We start from the raw sequence: 17,306 nt of genomic DNA, 5'->3' as shown, positions 1-17,306 counted from the left end.
TTCTGGGTCTTGGGGGCGGGGGTGTGAGTTACTGTCGCCATGCATTTTATCTCCACAAAAAACGTTCAATGAACTCTAATTGTCACAAACTAGGTGAAGTAATTGTAGTTCTAAGTGAACCGTTTTTATGCAAAAACGTTGTGATTTGTGTTTTGCCTTTTAATTGTAATAGGTGATTTTTAACACCTCAGAAGGAGGAAAAGTACTTTTTCTGGAGAGAAAATGAGGGGGAGGCCGCTTGAGATGGAGCAGGGGTGGGGGGCGGAGGCGGCATCTTAAGGAGGCTGCACACGGAGCAGGGATCCCGACGCGGGCTCACTCCCACAGCCCAGAGATCATGACCTCGGCCCAAATCGAGCCAATGAGCCACGGAGGCGCCCCAAGAAAAATACCTCCTAAAAAGGGATACAAACTTGCCCTTAATTGGCAGGGGTGGTTGGGGGCCTCCGGGAAAGGAGGCTCCTGCCGCTGGAGCACTGTCCTGGGAGCCCTCCGGCCTCGGCAGGACACGAGGGGGCTGCGTCCCAGGCCCCACAGGCAGGCGCGTCGTGGGCTGTCCCCGAACTGCCGGCCCTTCTCGCTGGGTGCCCGCGCTCTGCGCGCACAGCAGCCCCAGTGGGCAGGTGGGCCAGGACCCCTGCCTGTGGGGGCCGGGGCTGGACAGAGCCCGCCGCCCAGGGGACCCACCACCTCCCTCCGGCTCACGGCAGGAGCGTCGCACGGGCTCGTTCCGCAGGGCCCGCCCCTGGCCAGCACCGCGCCCCCAGCTGAGGGCCTCAGCGGCCGCGCCGGACCCTCGGGGATGCCCTGAACCCAGGTCCCCGTCCACCCCCTCGGCCTCGGCCCCGGGCGCTCGGGAGGGCGGGGCCAGCGCGCCCAGAGCACCGCGCCCGAGCTTGGGGCGAGCGAACCGGGGAGCCGCGGTGCTGGGGGGCGGCGGGGCTCCGGCTGCTGCTGTGCGGGAGGGGCGGCCCCGGGCGCGGCGAGCGTGCGGGAGGGTCCCGCGGAGGCCGGAGCGAGGGGACGCCAGGCAGCCGGCGGGGAAGGGGCTGCGGGGAGGGTGGGCTGGTGGGGGAGCGTCCCGGCCCTCGCCGCGGCCACCCCGACTGCTGTACCCGCGGCCCCGGCCGCCCTGAGCGACGACGCGGGAACGCGGGCAGCCCCGCCACTGCCGGCCGCCCGGAGCCTTTGCACACGGCGCGGCGCGCCGCCGGCGTCACGTGCCCGCCGTCGCCCAATGGCAGGGACTGTGGGAGGAGCGCGGCTCGGCAAGTCCGCCTCCAGCCTGCAACGCGCCCGGCGGACGGTAGGCGGCACCAGAGTGGCCCAGCGCCGCGGGAGGCGCCCGGAGCCGGTTCCCCGCTGGCCCCGGAGGCGTGGGCGGAGGGGGGGGCCCTCCCGGGAGCGAGACCCCGGGTTGCTCTCCGGCGCGGGGGACCCGCCTGCCCTCCGCTGCGGCCGGGAGGGCGGGGGAGGGGTGTCCCGCCCCCAGTGTCCCCAGAGCGCCGGCGCGGAGGGGCCGGCCTGCCCGCGTTGAGCGGGTCGCACGTCGGGCCCGCGCGGCGGGAGGTGGGGCGCGGCGTTCAAAGCGTCCGGGGTCGGAGCCGCCACCCCAGCTTCTGCTGGGCCGAGAGGCCTCCTGTGGGAGGTTCCGGGGAAATCGGTTCCCATTTCTCCTCTTCTGGGCCCGAGTCCCCCGGAGCAGCAGAGCCGCGAGCTCAAGGAACGGGGGCGTGGGGCTGCCCTGCGGGCTCGGGTCTCGGGGAGATGCTGGTGGCCCTGGCCCTCCCGACCCCTGCGCGTCCCCTGTCCTGGGGCCTGCAGCTGACCCGGAGAGGCCTTGATGGTCTCCCTGGCAATGGGAAACGCTCCCGGAGGAGGAAGCACCAGGCGGTCCTCGCCCTTCCACGCAGTGTGAGGCTCTGGGACAGAGCCGGGCCCTGAAGCTCCTTGTCCTTGGGGGACCAGTGCTTTCTCCGTGTCCTGGTTGGGTCCCCTCCTCAGGACAGACTGCTGGAAGCCAAGGGTGGGGGAGGGAAGGAGGTGGCCCAGGATGTGGAGACCTGTGGGGGAGGGGAGGGAGACAAGGGGCAGCGCAGTGAGGGGGGGGGGGCAAGATGGCCCAGGTTGGGGCAGGAGGTGGCCTAGAATAGGGGGGAAACTGGGTGGGGGCAGGAGGTGGCCCAAGACATGAGGACCCAGGAGGTTAAGGGGGTAGCCTAGGACAGGAGTAACCTGTTTGGTAGGAGATGGCCCAAGTTGGGGAGACCTGGGTGAGGGCAAAAGTGGCCCAGGACAGGAGGGACCCGGGTGGGGGCAGGAGGTGGCCTGGGACAGGGGGTTCATTGGTCAGGTACACATCCTTCCAGTCTCCTAGAGCCCAGCACCTACACATTTGACTACCTACCTCTGTGGCTCTTTTCTTCAGGCTCTTTCTCTGGGGGTGGCCGAGCCGGCTACATGCCCAGAGCTCAGGCCCTCCTGCCCCCAGGCCAAGTGTGTGGGAGCCCCACCCCCACTACACTGGGCTGCCTGCCCCTGCGCTCACTCTGGCACAGGGGCCCCTGCAGTCACCCCTCAGTCATCCCGATCTGAGGGCTCTGGCTGCCTGCCCACCACCCCGTTGTCTGGCGTCACTTTGAGCGGGCGTGACCCCTGCCCCTGGGGCCAGTAGGGCCCCTTGGTCTGTTGTTGCCCCACGCTTGGGTTCAGGGCGTGGGGAGCAGTGCAGGGGTGGCAGGCCTGGGCTCGGCACTCAGTGTTCCACAAGAACTTCGTGCCCCTGATCTTCGGGACTAAGAGAAGGTCAAGCTCCCTGTGTGGGATGGAACGTTCTGCCCTCCACCTGGTGGCAGGAAGGCTCCTGAGGCAGGGCCCGGACAGGGAGGCACCGCCGGCGTGGGGCACTGGGAAGGGGTTCCAAAGAGGGCTGGAGCTGGGGGACTTCGGACTCAGAAAGCGAGGTGCAGAGACATCCCTGGGAGCTAGTGGACCCAGCAAGCACCCCCAGCCCCTCCATTTTCTGCCTGTCTCCCTGGGCTGGGACCCAGATGCCCCCCGTCTTTGGCGGGCAGGATCTCAAGAGGGCCCCGCCCCTGCCCAGTCTGCCGCCAAGCCCTCTGCAGCCACCTCTTCTGCCAGTTCTGAGAAGGTACGCGAAAGGGGCACGCCTCTGGGGAGGGGCACCTGTGGAGGGACCCATAAGGAGGGGAGGGTCTGAGTCGGCAGCCACAGGGCCACTTGCTTCCCCCCATCCCTCCTGGGATGGGGCCTTGTTGTGCCCTGTGGGCAGTGCTCGCCCTGCTAAAAGGCCTGAAGGGCCAGACCTCAAACACCCAGCCAGGCATTCCCTCCGTGTTACGGAACTTCCAGGAAGACCAGGTCTGGGGCCTTGAAGGGAGGGGGAGAAAGTCAGCCGGCGTCCAAGTGCAGGGAGCAAGGGGGGCCATGGTGGCGGGGAAGGCACCGTCCCGGGAGCCCAGCCCGGCCTCAGATCCCCCCACAGAGATTCCTGACGTCCAACAGAAAAGGTCCCTGGACAGCTGGACAGGCCTTCCTGGGCCAGCTGTTCCCTCCTGTAACCCTGGTTAGTCCCTGTGCGGTGGGAACATCTCCATCAACTAAGGCCTGAGAATGCCAGGCGCTGGGCGAGTTCACCCCAGCTCTGCCGGTGTCATCGGTGCTCATGGGGAGCCACCGCCTGGTGAGGGCCCCTGGGCTGTCCTGGGCTCTGCCTACCTCAGATTCTCACAGTTCCAGGGGGAATGGTTTGTGGTTGGCCTAGCGGGCAGCACCCACAGGAAGATGGACAGATTCCTGCTGAACCCATTCACTGCAGTGTTCGAGCAAAATAAGAACAGCCGCCTTGAAGTGTCGTATGCCATGATCCGGTGAGTGAGGATCCCTGGCCTGTACCCCTGGAACCTACTGCTTCATGGCTCGAGGCCAGCATGGGCCCCAGTGCCCTGGTTCAGCAAAGGCAGCCAGTGACCTAAGCCAGCTCTGGGGCACACACAAAAGAGGGGTGCGTTTACTGGATCACAGACTCAGAAGAGCCTCGAGGGCTTATGGAGTTCAGGTACAGCTGGATCCAGGAGTTCAAACAGTGTGATCAGGGCCCCTTCAGCCCCTCCCTCTCTCTCCCTCAGCTCTGTCTGTCCCAGAGCTCTGTTTGGGAAAGCTCTCACCTCACAGGGATAAAACATTAGCCTGGGATGATGGCCCTCTCAGGGCTCCCAATTCCAGAAAAGAGAGAGCATCCTGGTCAGCCTGGCAACAGCCTCTGACCAGGTTTTCTGGAGTCACGTGATCCTCCTGAACCCGTTGCTGCATCCAGGGTGACAGGGGCTCTGGCTGGTCTGTCCGAAAGAAGTGCCTCCCCCCTGGTTGGGAAGAAACAGGAATCTTGATGGACGGCCCCTGGGAATGAGGTGAGGGTGGTGCCGTCCCCCTTTGGGGCCACCGGTGCCGTGAAGGCTTCTTTACCCTCACCACATCTTCAGCAGGCCTGGCAGGCTTCCTTGCCCACCTGCCTGGCTACACGGGACAGAGGGTCTGGGAACCGCTCTGGTTAGGGCTCTTTGGGTCTGAGTAATATGAAACAAGGACCGTAAGCGAGGCGGGTCTCTGACGCCGACCAAGGTAGGTCCTAGAGCTGAGAGCCTCCTCTGAGGGTCTCCCTTGGCCCCTGCCCCAGCCTGCCAGCTGCATGGGCCCCGCCACCCCAGAACGCCCCATTGTAGCATCTCAGGTTTCTGGGGGCACCTGACTGGCCTGGCTCCTGTCGGAGGTTGATTAGAGGGGAGGAGGGGACAGAGAACCCAGTGCAAGTGCAGGAGGACCGAGAAGGCTTTGGGGCAACCTCCCCTCTCCCCCACCGGCAGGCCGGACTGTACTTGGTTGCTTCTCAAAACAGGTGTGTCACCCGGAGAGGCCCCTGCACGGCGGGAGGGCCTCCTGGGGCCCGAGGTGGGGGGCCTACCCGGCCGGCCCAGCTTCTCCCCATCTGGATCAGCGACGTCTGGGGCTGCTGACTAGGGGCGCCAGCCGCGATGCCCACCGGGCCCACTCAGGACTCCCGAAGGGGACCCTGCAACCAGAAACGCCTTTCTGTCGCCATCGCACATACACAGGCATTAGGGGTCCCAGCCAGGCTGGGAAGGAGCGGCCAGTGGGTGGGCGCGCAGAGGCTCCAAGGGGATGTGTGAGGGCAAGGGAGAGCCCACACCGCGTCCTCCAGGAGGGACAGCCTCCCTGGGGAGGGCAGCAAAGCTTCCTGTGTGGGGCCGCGCCCGTGGCTTCCGACAGATGTCTCCTCCAGTGCACAACTGAGATATGGCGGGGACCGGCTTCGGGGCCATCCCCTGAGGGAGAGAAGGAAACCAGAGGTCTGGCCAGGTTCCAGAACCTTCTTCTTGTGTTCTCCCCCGCTCCCGCAGGGGCCGCCGCTGTGTCTCCTGGTCCTACGTGCTGATTCCGGCAGCAAAGCCCGGGGCGTTCTCGGTGGACAGCAGGGAGGGTGAGAGGGTGACCGTGGGAGGCAGGGGGGTGGCCTGGGGAGGGCGCCCGGGCAGGGCAAGGGCCTCGTGCTGGGGCGTTACCTCCCCTGTGTCCCGGCAGAGCCTGAGGAGGTCCAGGTGTACGACACTGACTACAGCGTGTTCGCTCTGATGCTGTTCAGAAGACAGTCGGGCGGCCAGAGCGTCCTCAGGGTCACCCTGCTATGTGAGGCCCGCCCGGCGGCCGAGGTCCAGCTGGTGGGGGGGGGGGAGGGCGGGGGGGGAGTGCAGGGGTCCGGCACCGCCAGAGCAACAGCCACGGCTAAAGGCCGCGCCGCTGTCCCCCCGCCCCAGGCAGGGTGTGGGTGATCCAGACGGCGGTGCTGGACAAGTTTGTCTGCCTGCTGCAGGCGCTGGGCCTGTCGGACGACAACGTCGTCTTCCCGGACCTGACAGGTAACGGGCCCTCGGGCAGCCGCAGGGGTCTGCACCCAGCACGGGCTGCCCATGGCCCTCGAGAGCCCTATGGGAGCCCATGGGGGAGTGTGGCCTGCGTGCAGGGTCTACCTGCGGGGTCCTGAGCTCAAAGGAGGTTTCTCACAACTCCTTGGTGTCTGCCCCCACCCCGGGTCCCCCTGTCCCGGGCCGCCCCCGGCCCCTGCCCGGGGTCCCGCATCCTGGGCCCCCTCCTGTCATTCCAGGAGCATTTTCCACGTCCAGCCCTTCCCACGTGTGTGACCGCATGTAAAGCACAGGCACACAGGCAGACACGCGGTGCTGATGCGGGCACACGCCCTGCTTACACACGCGTGCGTGCACGTGTGCACACCCAGGGACACAGCGTTCACAAGCACGAGCCTGGGAGGGCCCCGCCGCACCTCTGCAGCGAGCCTGGGGGCTGGGGGCAGGGTGGCACCCTGGAGGGTCTGTCCCTCCGTCCCTGGCCAGCCTCGCGCACCAGAGCCTTCTCCCCGGCAGCTGCGGGCCCCCTCCCGCCCTTGGCCCCGGCACCTCGCCCCTCCCCGGAGCTGCGGGCTCTCATGCCGCCTCCAGCTCTGTCCCGGCTCTGCTCCTCCTGCATCTGAGCCTCTGTCTCTCCCGTCAGAGTGGTCACCCCAGCTGGGAACCTGCTGAAGGTGGACGCGGCTCCCCCACGCAAGGCCTCTCCCCTGCTCGCAGCGAGGAATAAAGGCTCTGTGTCGGGGTCCAGCCGTGTGTGCCAGCGTGACCTTGGGGGGGTGGGTGCGAGTAGGGGCGGGCCCTCCGAGCGCACTCATGCCCACCCCTGCCCACCAGGCCCGTCCGCAGCCTCCAGTCTCCTCAGGAGTGTGTCTGCCGGTCACTGCGGGTCCCTGCGGGTCCCCTCCGTCCTGCCCGCATGGTCCCCAGAGACACGAGTTCACAGACCTCCCCACCTCCCCAGTCCCCAGAGCCCTGGAACTGCCATGAGGGGTGCAGCGGGGGGCCCGGAAGAGGAGCAGCCTAGACACAGCTGCCCCGGCCTGGAGGGTGGGGGAGGGCTGGGCAGAGAGGTTTGGCTTCCTGTTGTGGGGGGCCGGCCGGACCCCCACCGGGTATAGGGATCCTTCAGGTGCAGAGAGCCCTAACCCAGGACCCCAACCGTCTGTGCACACCTGAGAGGCAGCTGCCCTGTCCCAGATAGGACCAGTCTCCGCCCCGCCCCGCCCCACCATCCTGGCCCCATGGAGCGCCAAGCAGGGGGCAGCAGGCCAAGCCCAGGGCCTGTGGGGAAGCTGATCCCACCAGAGATCAAGGAACATGGGGACCTCTCACTCCGTGCCAGATTGCATTTCTTTGGCCTGAGTGCCCCCCTCCCCACCCCAGTCTGGCCCTGTTCCTCCCTCAGGGCAGAGTCAGCAGAAGGGGTGAAAGCAGGTGGCCTGGCCCTGGGCCAGTCTTTGTCCCTCTGGCGGCCACCTGGCCTGTCAGCTTCAGCCCTGGGTGGCAGGAGGGGCCCTTCCCCGTGGTCTGGGTCACACCTTCCTCCCAGCCTTTTCCGTGGAGGCCACACAAAGCCCTGTACTGTGACAGTGACATCCATGAGCCGCCTAGGGCTTCCCCTGGTCCTGGGAGCACAGAGCTGCCTCCCAGAGGAGTGTTCCATGCCCCAGATGGGCCCCGGAGATCTGGGACGGGGGCCGCTGCCCCAGCGTCCTGACGGAGAGGTCTCCTTTAGCCCTTCTCCAGCCATAGCCCGTCCCGCTGGTGGCCCCCAAGCCGCGGCGCGCCCTCCCTGGGCCCACGGGCAGGTGTCCCACTGAGCCCACCTGCCGGCGGAGAGCTGGCCAGGGATGGCTGGGGCAGACAGGGCCGGGAGCTCAGGCCGGAGAGGAGGGGCCACGGCTGGGCAGAGGGGAATGGGCAGGGCTACAGCCAGGGAAACAGACCCCTGCACGCAACCCTAGTCTTCACTTCCTGCGGAAGGAAAAAAGGTGCCTTGTGTACTAGTCCGAAGGGCACGTCATGATTTTGAGCGACTCAGGACCCCAGGGCTCTTCCCTCAGCCCTGCCTGCAGGCCTGGGTCCCTGGGGTGTCCCCATTCTTCAGTGACACACAGGACTTAGGACCCTGGAGGATGCCTGCAACCACCCCCAGCCCTTGTCCCAGCCCTGTCATTGGAGGGCAGGTGTCCCTCTCCCCACTCCTGAGAGGCTGTGGTGTGGGTCTCAGGAGGTAGGGCCCCGTGGCCGAACGTGGTTCTCTGCAGGGCCAGTGCAGCTGCGGGCGGAGCGTTGCCACAGCTGCCCAGGACACCCCCACGACGGCCCCCAGCCCCACAGCTTCTCTGTGAGCTGGTGAGAGCAGGTGTGCTGTCCAGCAGGACGTCCAACCCCACGTTCTGGGCGGCACGAGTACCAGTCTGTCCCTAGGAGCGGTCAGTGCTATGGGAACCTCCCCATTCTGGCCTAGACAGGCAGAAACCCTGTAAAGTGGGAAAGGCTTGGAACCTGGGGCCAAGGACACAGCTGGGTCCAGCTGCCCCAGGCTCCCAGGCTCCTCCGGTCCCCAGGCGGGGGCTGCCCGGTGCTGGCACCTGACGCCAGGGGACCACCTCCCAGTTCCTGCCGCTGCTTGCGTCCCAGGCCCCCGGGGAGGCTCAGTCTGCCATTTCTCTCAGCCAAGCCCCCCCAGCAGGTCCGCGGGTGCTGCCGCCATGGGACAGGCAGGGCAGGCGTGGGGGAGGGCCACGGGTTGTGTCCCCGTCCCCCGAGGTGGGGCCAGGTGGACATCGTTGAGCCCAGCTGAGCCACGCGTGGTGTTTGAGGGGACTCTGGGTCCGGGACCCCGTGGTCTCACGTCACTCTGCTTGCGTCCCGGCTGCTATGGTCTCGAGGGCGGCAAGGTGGACAGGACAGGACTGTGTCTGGACGGACTGAGACTGGCCTGCTGCTGGGGAGCCCTCCCCAGCCTCTGGGGCTCTCTTCCAGGGAGAGTAGCCCCCCAGAAGGGACGGCCGGCAAGGCCAAGCGACCCTTTGGGGCCCCATGTCTGCACCTGAGCCTGCTGGGTGCTTGACCTTCATGGTGGGGACCCGCCAGGGCAGCAGGAGCAGAAGGGACATTTGGACAGCTCTGGGAGAGGGCAGATGTGGACTCCAGCCACCGTGGGACCAGCCTGGGCGCAGAGAGTCTGGGCACCGGCGGGGCCGCCAGACGGCAAGCTGGGTCCCCTCGTCTGAAGACAGGTGCTGTCGCCCACCTGTTGCACTCATTTCTTTATGACATCATTTTCTCTCTTTACTAACTTGTAAATCTCACTTTGTTGGGGTTTTTAAACTCTCTTTAAGTACCCACTTCTGAGGCGTCAGTGCGTTCACCCTTGTGCAGCCGTCCTCCTGTCCGTCCCCAGAGCTCGTCCGTCTTCCCGGGCTGGACTCTGTCCCTGTAAACCCTGCGCCCGGCGCCCCCGCCACACGTCTGTGTCCGACTCCTCTGGCCTCCTGGGTGTCTCCGCTCACGACACACAACCGGTCCGTCCGCGCCGGGCTGACCGCACTCGGCACCGCGTCCTCCAGCTCCGCCCACGTGGCCGCGGGGCCGGGATCCCCTCTTTAAGGGGGAGTCATGGTCCGAGGTGTGGCCGGGCCGCGTCCTGCTCACCCGTGGGCCTGTCGGTAGCCGCTCGGGCCGCTCCGGTCCCTCGGCTCTTGTGAACACGAGAGTTCAGATGCCCCTCCGCGACCTTTGTTTTTGAGAGGACAGAGGTGGAGGCAGAGTGTTAAGCCGACACCACACTCCGCGCAGAGCCCGGCTCCGTCCCACGCCTCTGAGATCCTGTCCTGAGCCGAAACACAGTCGGACACTTAACCGCCGGAGCCCCCCACGTGCTCCTGCTGCCCTCCGAGATTTTGCTCTATTCCTGTCCTGTGTTTTAATTCTGTGTTTTCCACCCGCAAGACGTGTTGAGGGTGACGCAGACCACGGTCCCCAGAGCCTGTGGTGCCCGCGTGTGGCCCTGCTCTGCTGTCCCTCCTGCTCAGTCCTGCCCCGTGTCTGTGTTTCACTGCACACGTGCTGGTGACTACTTCAGGTTTTGTCTGAAAAGTCCTTACTTAGACCTTATTTCTAAAATACGAACTGAGGGGGCACCTGGGGGCTCCTTTGGTGCCGCGTCTGCCTTCAGCTCAGGTCGCGGTCTCGGGGTCCCGGGATGGAGCCCCCGGTTCGGTTCGGTTCGGACTCCCTGCTCGGCGGGGTCTGCCTCTCCCGCGGGCACCCCCCCGCTTGTGCTCTCTTTCTCTCTCAAGTAAATAATCTCCACAAAAACAAAAATACAGTCTGGGCTCAGATCTGAAGTCCCGGGGACGGACATGACTTCGCCTGCTGCTCTGAAGAGTCGGGACCACGCGGACACCTGTGTAAACACAGCCCCGTGTGATGCAGAACATTCCAGCATCCCAGAGAGCTCCTGGGCGACCACGTGCAACCGGCCCCCTCCACCTCTGCCCTGGCGGCCACGGGTCGGATTCCATCTCCGCGGAGGAGTTGGGCCTGATGAGGGATGGCACAGTGAGGTCTCTCGCGTCCCCTCCGGGCCACCTACCCCAGGCCACTCCCAGGTCAGGCGATGGCCAAGGGCACGTCTCCTTCTTGCTTTTCTCAGCAGGCCCAGCATGGAGCCCAGCACAGGGCCTGGATTCATGACCCTGAGATCAAGACCTGAGCTGAGATCAAAGTCAGGACTCAAGTGACTGAGCCCCCAGGCGCCCCCATTCAGGTCCTGACGCGCCCGCCCCGCTCGCAGGTTCTGCCCGGGGGAGAAAGCCGGGCCGCCGCCACCGAGAGAGGCCAGGGCGGGGCGCCGGGGGCTCTGTGGGCCGAGGGCCTGACTCTTGGCTTCGGCGCGGGGCACGATCTCAGGGTGGTGAGGTCGAGCCCCGCATCGGGGTCCGGGCTCAGCGGGGCGTGCGCCGCGCCCTCTGCTCCTGCCTCCGGCTCAGCTCTTCCGCTCTGCTCTCAGACGAACAAATCTAAATCCTTTTAAAAAAGGGGGTGGCCTATAAGGAAAACCCTAAAGGAAGTGCTTCAGGGCTGGATGAAGGGCCCAGACCGAGGCCGGAGTCCCAGCGGCCGGCCACCAGCAGGCGGGTCCCCTGAGGCTCAGCCCTGGCCTGGAGAACAGCCACCACGTGGAGGGCATTGAATGTATCGACTCAGAGTGCGTCCATGCACTTTGCCAAATTGAAGCTGTAATATTGGCCACAGCCGTTAACATATGTACGTGCCCCTACACGTGCACACACACACGTGCACACACACACGTGCCCCCACAATGCCCCACATTAATAGAATTGAAACGATGAATTGATGAAAACCAAAAGAGGCATCAAGAAGGTGAGAACGGGGGCGCCCGGGGCTCCGTGGGTGAAGCGTCTGCCTTCGGCTCAGCTCATGATCCAGGGTCCTGGGATGGAGCCCCGCATCGGGATCCCTGCTTGGCGGGAGGCCTGCTTCTCCCTCTCCTGCTCTCCCTGCTCGTGTTCCCCCTCTCGCTGTCTCTCTCTGTCAAATAAATAAAATCTTAAAAAAAAAAAAAAAAGAAAGAAAGAAAGATATCCCGGGTTATTTCATAATAAAGTAGGTTGAACCCATCAAGAACATACGAGATTTCTAAATTCGTGTGTGACAATAATCCGGCCGTGGAGTAACCGCAGCAGAAACGGAAGCACGAGGCGGGAGACAGCGCGGCCGTCGCTGCGGGAGAGGCCCACACGCCTCCCTTAGTAAACAGCAGTCCGCTCCGGGGGCCTGAGTGCGGGTGGGCACGGGGGCCCAGGCCCAGCCACAGGGCAAGGCTCGGGGGGCATCACGGAGCAGAGAACTTGGGAGCCGGGCAGCAGGGATAGGACATTTTCAGGTCCCTCAGGGATGGGGGCCGTGTGGCGGGAAGCCCAGGCTGGGCTCGTCCCAGAACACTGGCCCAGGACAGGGTGGCCGTGGGTCCTGGGAGAGTTGCTGGCTGGACCGTGCAGCTAGCCCCGGCTCTGGGCCCTGTGCCTGCTGGGGCAAGTCTCTTGATCCTGCCCAGGAGCCCTGGTATCATCTGGGCCTGTTGTGCCTGGAGCAGCCCCCCAGGGTCTTCCGGAATGACCTGTTTCCTGGAGGAGGAAGGGAGGCAGTAGGTGGACGGGGGCGGGGGGGGGGGTCCGTGTACAGTGTGGGATCCGAGTGGGCGCCGGGGGGCCCGCACCTGTGGGTGCAGAGCTGGCTGGAGCCCTTCCCACCCCGCTCCCGCCTGTGAGTGACTTGGGCCTGGTTCCCCGCGGGTCCCCTCATGGGCGCCCCCGTGCGCGTGACCACATAGTGTAGGAGATGCTCCCACACGCAGGATCGTGAGTGCTGCCTGGGGCACGCCGTCGGGGTGCGGCAGGCTGGTGCCGGGGAAGCAGGCCTTTGGGAGACGTCGGGGTGCGGCAGGCTGGTGCTGGGGAAGCAGGCCTTTGGGAGAAATCCCTTTGTTCATCCTGGCGTGTGGGGAAGAATGGGACCTCCTTCCGGGGTGTCCACGTTTCTGTGTGTCTGGGACACCTCTGCTGGGAAGAGAGGGGGGTGCAGCTTGGGGGGGGGCTCTGTGAGGGGGCAAGTTCCCAGGAACAGGGGCTGGAGGAGGCCTCCAGGACCAAGCTGCCCCCTCCACGGGGCCCTCTGACAGGCAGTGGGGCCGAAGGGGTTAGAGCCCAGCTTGGAGGGGAAATTCGGTGCCGGCGGGCCACACGCCCCCAGCCCGCCCCCACATGAGCTGACTGGGAGCTGCGGGAGCACAGAGCCTGGGAGTGTGAGGGTCTCACCAGCCTTCCCTGCCCAGCACCCAGAGCACCCGCATGGTCACACCCCTTCCTTCCTCAGGACTGGGCTCACTGGAGAAGGCTTTTGAAGCCAGAGTGCCCGCGGCCAGAGCTCTGTCTGCACCGTCCCAGGGCTGGGTGCCAGCGTGTCCAGCATCACCCACTCCCCGCGGTCTCCTGGAAGACCCAGGGGTCTTCTCCAGGCGGCCGTCCGGAGACCACTTCTGATGTCCCCCCGGCAGACTGGAAATGGGAGTGGGGCTTGGGAAGGGGAGCTGTTGGTTCTGCCTCCCTGGGAACATCCTGGGGACACTGTGACCCGAGGAACATAAGTGGGGGTCTGACCGCACACCCGCCTTCCCTGGTGAGCTAACTAAGGTTCCTAGGCTATTGGGGGTGGCACTGAAACACCATCTCTACCACATGTAGGCACACGGGCACCCACACACACGTGTGTGTGTACATGCAACACATGCATACATGTTAAACACGTGCAGATACACACGGATACACATGCACACACGTGCACATAGGCACATGTGCAGACACATGCCCCGGCACACGTGGGCACACGGGCACACATGCACAGATACCCACATGCACACGGGCACACGCGGGCACACACAGGAGCACATTCCATCCCTCTATTCTGAAACATCTCTTCTGTGTCTCGCCTGGAAGCTCTCCCCGTGGGACGTGCAGCCTGTAGCAGGCAGGAATGCTCTGGCAGGAAGCTGTTTTGTTTTGAAGGAAGTTATTTTATTTCTTGGGTTTGTGTGGATTAACTGGGAGTTGGGTTTTTTCCACTCTCTCAGCTGCCAGCCCTCTGAGACCCTGGGCAGCCGATGTCCCTGGAGCATCTGTGCACGTCAGCAGGGTTCCCTGGCTCCGTCCCCACTGAGGAGGGCCATAAGCTGCTCCTGGGGCTGGTGGCTGGGGCGCTGGGGGGAGGCCTGGGGCTGTCCCTGGGAGCGGACTCCACTCCTGGGGTTCAGGGTGGAGGATACGGCGCCCTGCCCCTGGGGTCTTCACCCGCATCTGTGGGGCCTGCTTTGGGCCTCACCTCCCAGAAAGCCCTCAGGGACTGAGGGGCAGCTGGTGAATGGGGCCCTTGAGCATGGCGTCCACCACTCTCTGGTCCCCACTGGCCTCGCGGGGCCAGCGCTGGAAGACGCTGCAGGGCTGCTCCGGTTGCAGAGGGCTGCCCCAGTGTGGGGCCACGGGCGCCCAAGAGGGTCCCGCTGGGAGCCATCTGGGGATGGCCAAGTCCGTGCGCTCTCAGGGCTGCAGGGCGGGGCGGAGAGGGGCTGGGACAGAGCCTGGGCACGGGCACAGGAGGGGAGGGTGCAGCCCTCTCCCTCATGGCCGGGTGCTGGTTTGCAGGGCTCAGAGCCCTGACCCCGCAGACCTCTTTACTTCCGGGGGGGTGCGTACAGTGAGGCAAGGGCACATCACCCCCACACCGAGGTAGAGGCTGGGGACTGAGTCTGGGAGGAGGGAAGGAGGAACCCTGTCTGGGCAGAGATGAAGGTCTCCCTCCACCTGGGCCGGGAGAGGTGCCGGCCCTGCTGTCCTCACACGGGGACCATGACCTTGAAGCCGTGGTCTGCCTTCACCTCCTAAGTGCTGGGAGGACATCGTGACCTTCCCGTTTGCCGCCCCATGGGTGCTGGGGATGGGCAGAGCCCACGCTGCCCTGGGAAGCCTGGGAGCCGCCTCCCCGCAGCACTGACGACCAGCGAGAGGGGGAGGCTGGGGAGGCTGTCCTGGGCCTGACACCGACAGGTGACCGTGGCCGTAGCTGGCCTCTCTCCGTAGTGTCCGCCCTGGGCCGCGGAAACAGCGGGAGACCGTTCGAGGGCTTGGCACGAGCCTGGGTCTGGGCCTGCGGGGCCTCACCAGCAAGGCACCCATCCCCCGGCCTGCGGGGCACGTGAGGCTGCCGCCTTCCAGAACCCTCTCCTCACGAGCCGCTCAGCAGCTGCCCACCCAGCGTGATGTGATTCGCCCCTTCCCAGATCTGAGGAGAAGCCCAACGACCCCGCCTCCTCCCCACCCGGCAAAGCTCTTCCCCTGGTCTGGCCAGACTCGGGCAGGACGGCTGCCCCACACGTGCCCCTCAGGGTGTCCACGCCCCCTTCCAGATCCTTCCAGACCGAAACCCCAACAGCCAGTGGCGTGACAAGGCGCAGCACCGCCGGAGACCTGGAGCAGAGCCCCCGGGCCCAGGCCGCAGCCGCGCCAGCCCCGCCCCGCGTGGGGTCCCGGGCTCCGTCTGGGCGGCGCGGCCTCTAGTCCCGCTTGCCTCCCAGCCTCGCCCCTCCCAGCCCGTCCCCAGCGCTCTTCTGGCTCTGGGCTCATCCAAGGCTGAACCTCCCTGCCCCGTGGCCAGGCGAAGTCCCAGGCACGGCCGTCCTGGCCGCTCTGGGACAGCTGGGCTCCGCGACCGGCGCTCCCACACGGGAAAGGACAAGCCTCTGTCTGGGCGTGGGCACGGCCTGTGCCCTCCTAGCCCAGAAGCCAGACTCCGGGACACGCCGCCTGTGACCTCCCTTCCTCTGACCAGCGGCCAGCCTCCCCTGGGCCCCTTCATGGCTCCAGCCGCCCCTTCCCTGCCCTCATTCTTCCCCGTCTGCAACCTCAGCTCTCCTGGCTCCGGCCCGGCCCGGGGCACAGCCACCGTGCGGCCCCGCCCCTGCAGCCACAGCCCGCGCCGCCTTTCCACCTCTCGCTCCCTTCCTGCGCCCGCTCAGCCAAGACAGCGGACATTCCCAGCCTCCTGACCCCCGGCCCCTGCAGACCCACCACCGCCCTCTCTAACTCTGGGGCTGGGAGGCCCCCCACAGTGTCCCTTCTCTTTGCCACTAGAGCAGGCCCGACCTGGGTCCCTTGGCCCCAGGACACTCCTTCCCACGCGCCCCCCAGGACAGCCAGTCCTCGCCCCAGGCCCACCTCCGCCCCGGGGTGGGAGCCCAGCTGGCCCCTGGACAGGGCCGGGGTGTGCAGACGCGAGATCTCCAGCAGAACCGGGCCAGAAGCCGGGACACCCCCTTGGGAGGGCAGGTGCGTGGAAGGGGAGGCAGGGTCAGCCCTGGCGATGGCCGGGTCCCGCCCGCCCGCTGGAGACCGCGGCCAGAGTCACTTCCAGGCCCGAGACCAGCGGCTGTCAGACGGGGCTGCTGCTTTCCTTCGAGCGAGTCTCTTCCCACTGCCCAACAAGGCCTTGCTGTGCCTGTCCCCCGAGGCGCTTCTGTCCCCCACTCCTCCCCCAACAGAAATGAACGCTTGGTGCCAGGAGGAGCCAGCTCGCCTGCCCGGTGACCCGCGGGGTGGGCGAGGGCGGCAGGCCAGGCCACAGCTGGCTCCCAGAGCACAGGTTCTAGCCCGGGTGGGAGTGGGGCGTCCTCCCCTCTCACTTAACCCTGAGGCCCCTCGCTTGGAGGGCCGGCCGCGGTCCTGGGCTCTCGGGACCGACAGAGCCACCGTGGATGGCATCTAGCAGAGGCCGGCCAGGAGCCCGGGGAGCAGGGTCATGCAGGCCCCTGGAGGGCCTCCCCGGGTGCCATGATGGGCGCCCATGCCCAGGGTGCCCGCTGCCCGGCCCCACAGAGCCCAGAGCTCCCCAGGCCTTCCAGGTGACCGCCCTGGTGCTGGGCCTGCTTGGAACTCTGGTCGCCTCCCCGTGGAGTCACCTTGGGCCCCCAGGGAAAGGCAGGAGCTCCCACCTCAGGGGCTGGCTTAAGCCAAAGACCAAGGACGCGAGCCCTGGGCCGTAGCAGCAGCTCTCCTCTGTTGGGACCAGGAACCCCTGTGGACGCCGGGACCAGCCTGACGCGGCCCCGTGATAGAGCCAAGAAATCTTCCAGAATCAGGAGACTGCACTGGGTCCCTGAATGAGCAAGGCTCTGCCCAAGACTGTCCTTTGGCCTTCTGGGTGTTTGCGAAGAGGGACGCCCAGATGAGCTGACGGGGACCCAGGAGGGCCTATTTGTTAACCCGCCCAAGGCCCTCTCCCCCAGGCCTCACACAGGTGATGGGCAGGCTCCGGCCCCCACCACTACTGCCTCGCTGGACCCTTCTGGAAGCCATCTGCCCTGGTGCTGAGTGTCACAGCTATGGGGGGCGGGGGTGTGCGGGAGCACGGCGGCAGCCGGACCCCTTCCCGGGGCAGCCCCCAGCGCTGGCTTCCTGCTGGCCCGGAATGGCCTCAGCTTAGCCTGACCATCTTTTGGCGGGGTCTGGAAACGAGGCACAGCCTCACCCAGGGTCCCCACGGGACAGCCACCCTTCCATGTAAGGTCGAGACAGGACTCAGGGGCCCCACATGAGGTTGACTCTGGATTTCTGCCCAGACCATGCAGGCCGCACTTCTCCTGCACGGCTCCTGTCCTGGCCCCTCTCTGTCCCTGTCCCCTCTCTGCAGACTCCTGGCAACCTGGCAGCTATCTCTCCCAGCGTGGCTGTGGAGGCTGGGCTGGCCTGGGAGTCAGAGAGGGGAGGG

The 17,306-nt window shown here is 66.0% G+C and overlaps 1 protein-coding gene across 6 annotated transcripts; it reads left to right on the top strand.

Moving 5' to 3' along the window:
- The first annotated feature begins 1,320 nt into the window (after positions 1–1,320).
- Positions 1,321–7,840, top strand: LCN12 (lipocalin 12). Of its 6 annotated transcripts, XM_059143228.1 has the most exons (7): positions 1,321–2,214; positions 2,324–3,151; positions 3,754–3,890; positions 5,439–5,518; positions 5,620–5,724; positions 5,909–5,954; positions 6,604–7,840. In XM_059143228.1, the coding sequence occupies exons 2-7, from the start codon at positions 2,825–2,827 to the stop codon at positions 7,076–7,078; spliced, it is 1,170 nt and encodes a 389-aa protein (XP_058999211.1). In that variant the 5' UTR covers positions 1,321–2,214; positions 2,324–2,824; the 3' UTR covers positions 7,079–7,840. The 6 variants fall into 6 exon arrangements, with proteins under 6 accessions (XP_058999211.1, XP_058999210.1, XP_058999212.1 ...); XM_059143227.1 differs by having other exon boundaries at positions 1,321–3,151; XM_059143230.1 differs by having other exon boundaries at positions 1,330–3,151; positions 5,853–5,954; positions 6,604–6,707.
- The last annotated feature ends 9,466 nt before the right edge of the window (positions 7,841–17,306 follow it).

The sequence above is a fragment of the Mustela lutreola genome, chromosome 12 (genome assembly GCF_030435805.1).
Source record: "Mustela lutreola isolate mMusLut2 chromosome 12, mMusLut2.pri, whole genome shotgun sequence".
Lineage (NCBI taxonomy): Eukaryota > Metazoa > Chordata > Mammalia > Carnivora > Mustelidae > Mustela > Mustela lutreola.
Note: the sequence above shows the minus strand (reverse complement) of the source record. Positions and strands in the feature narration are given on the sequence as shown.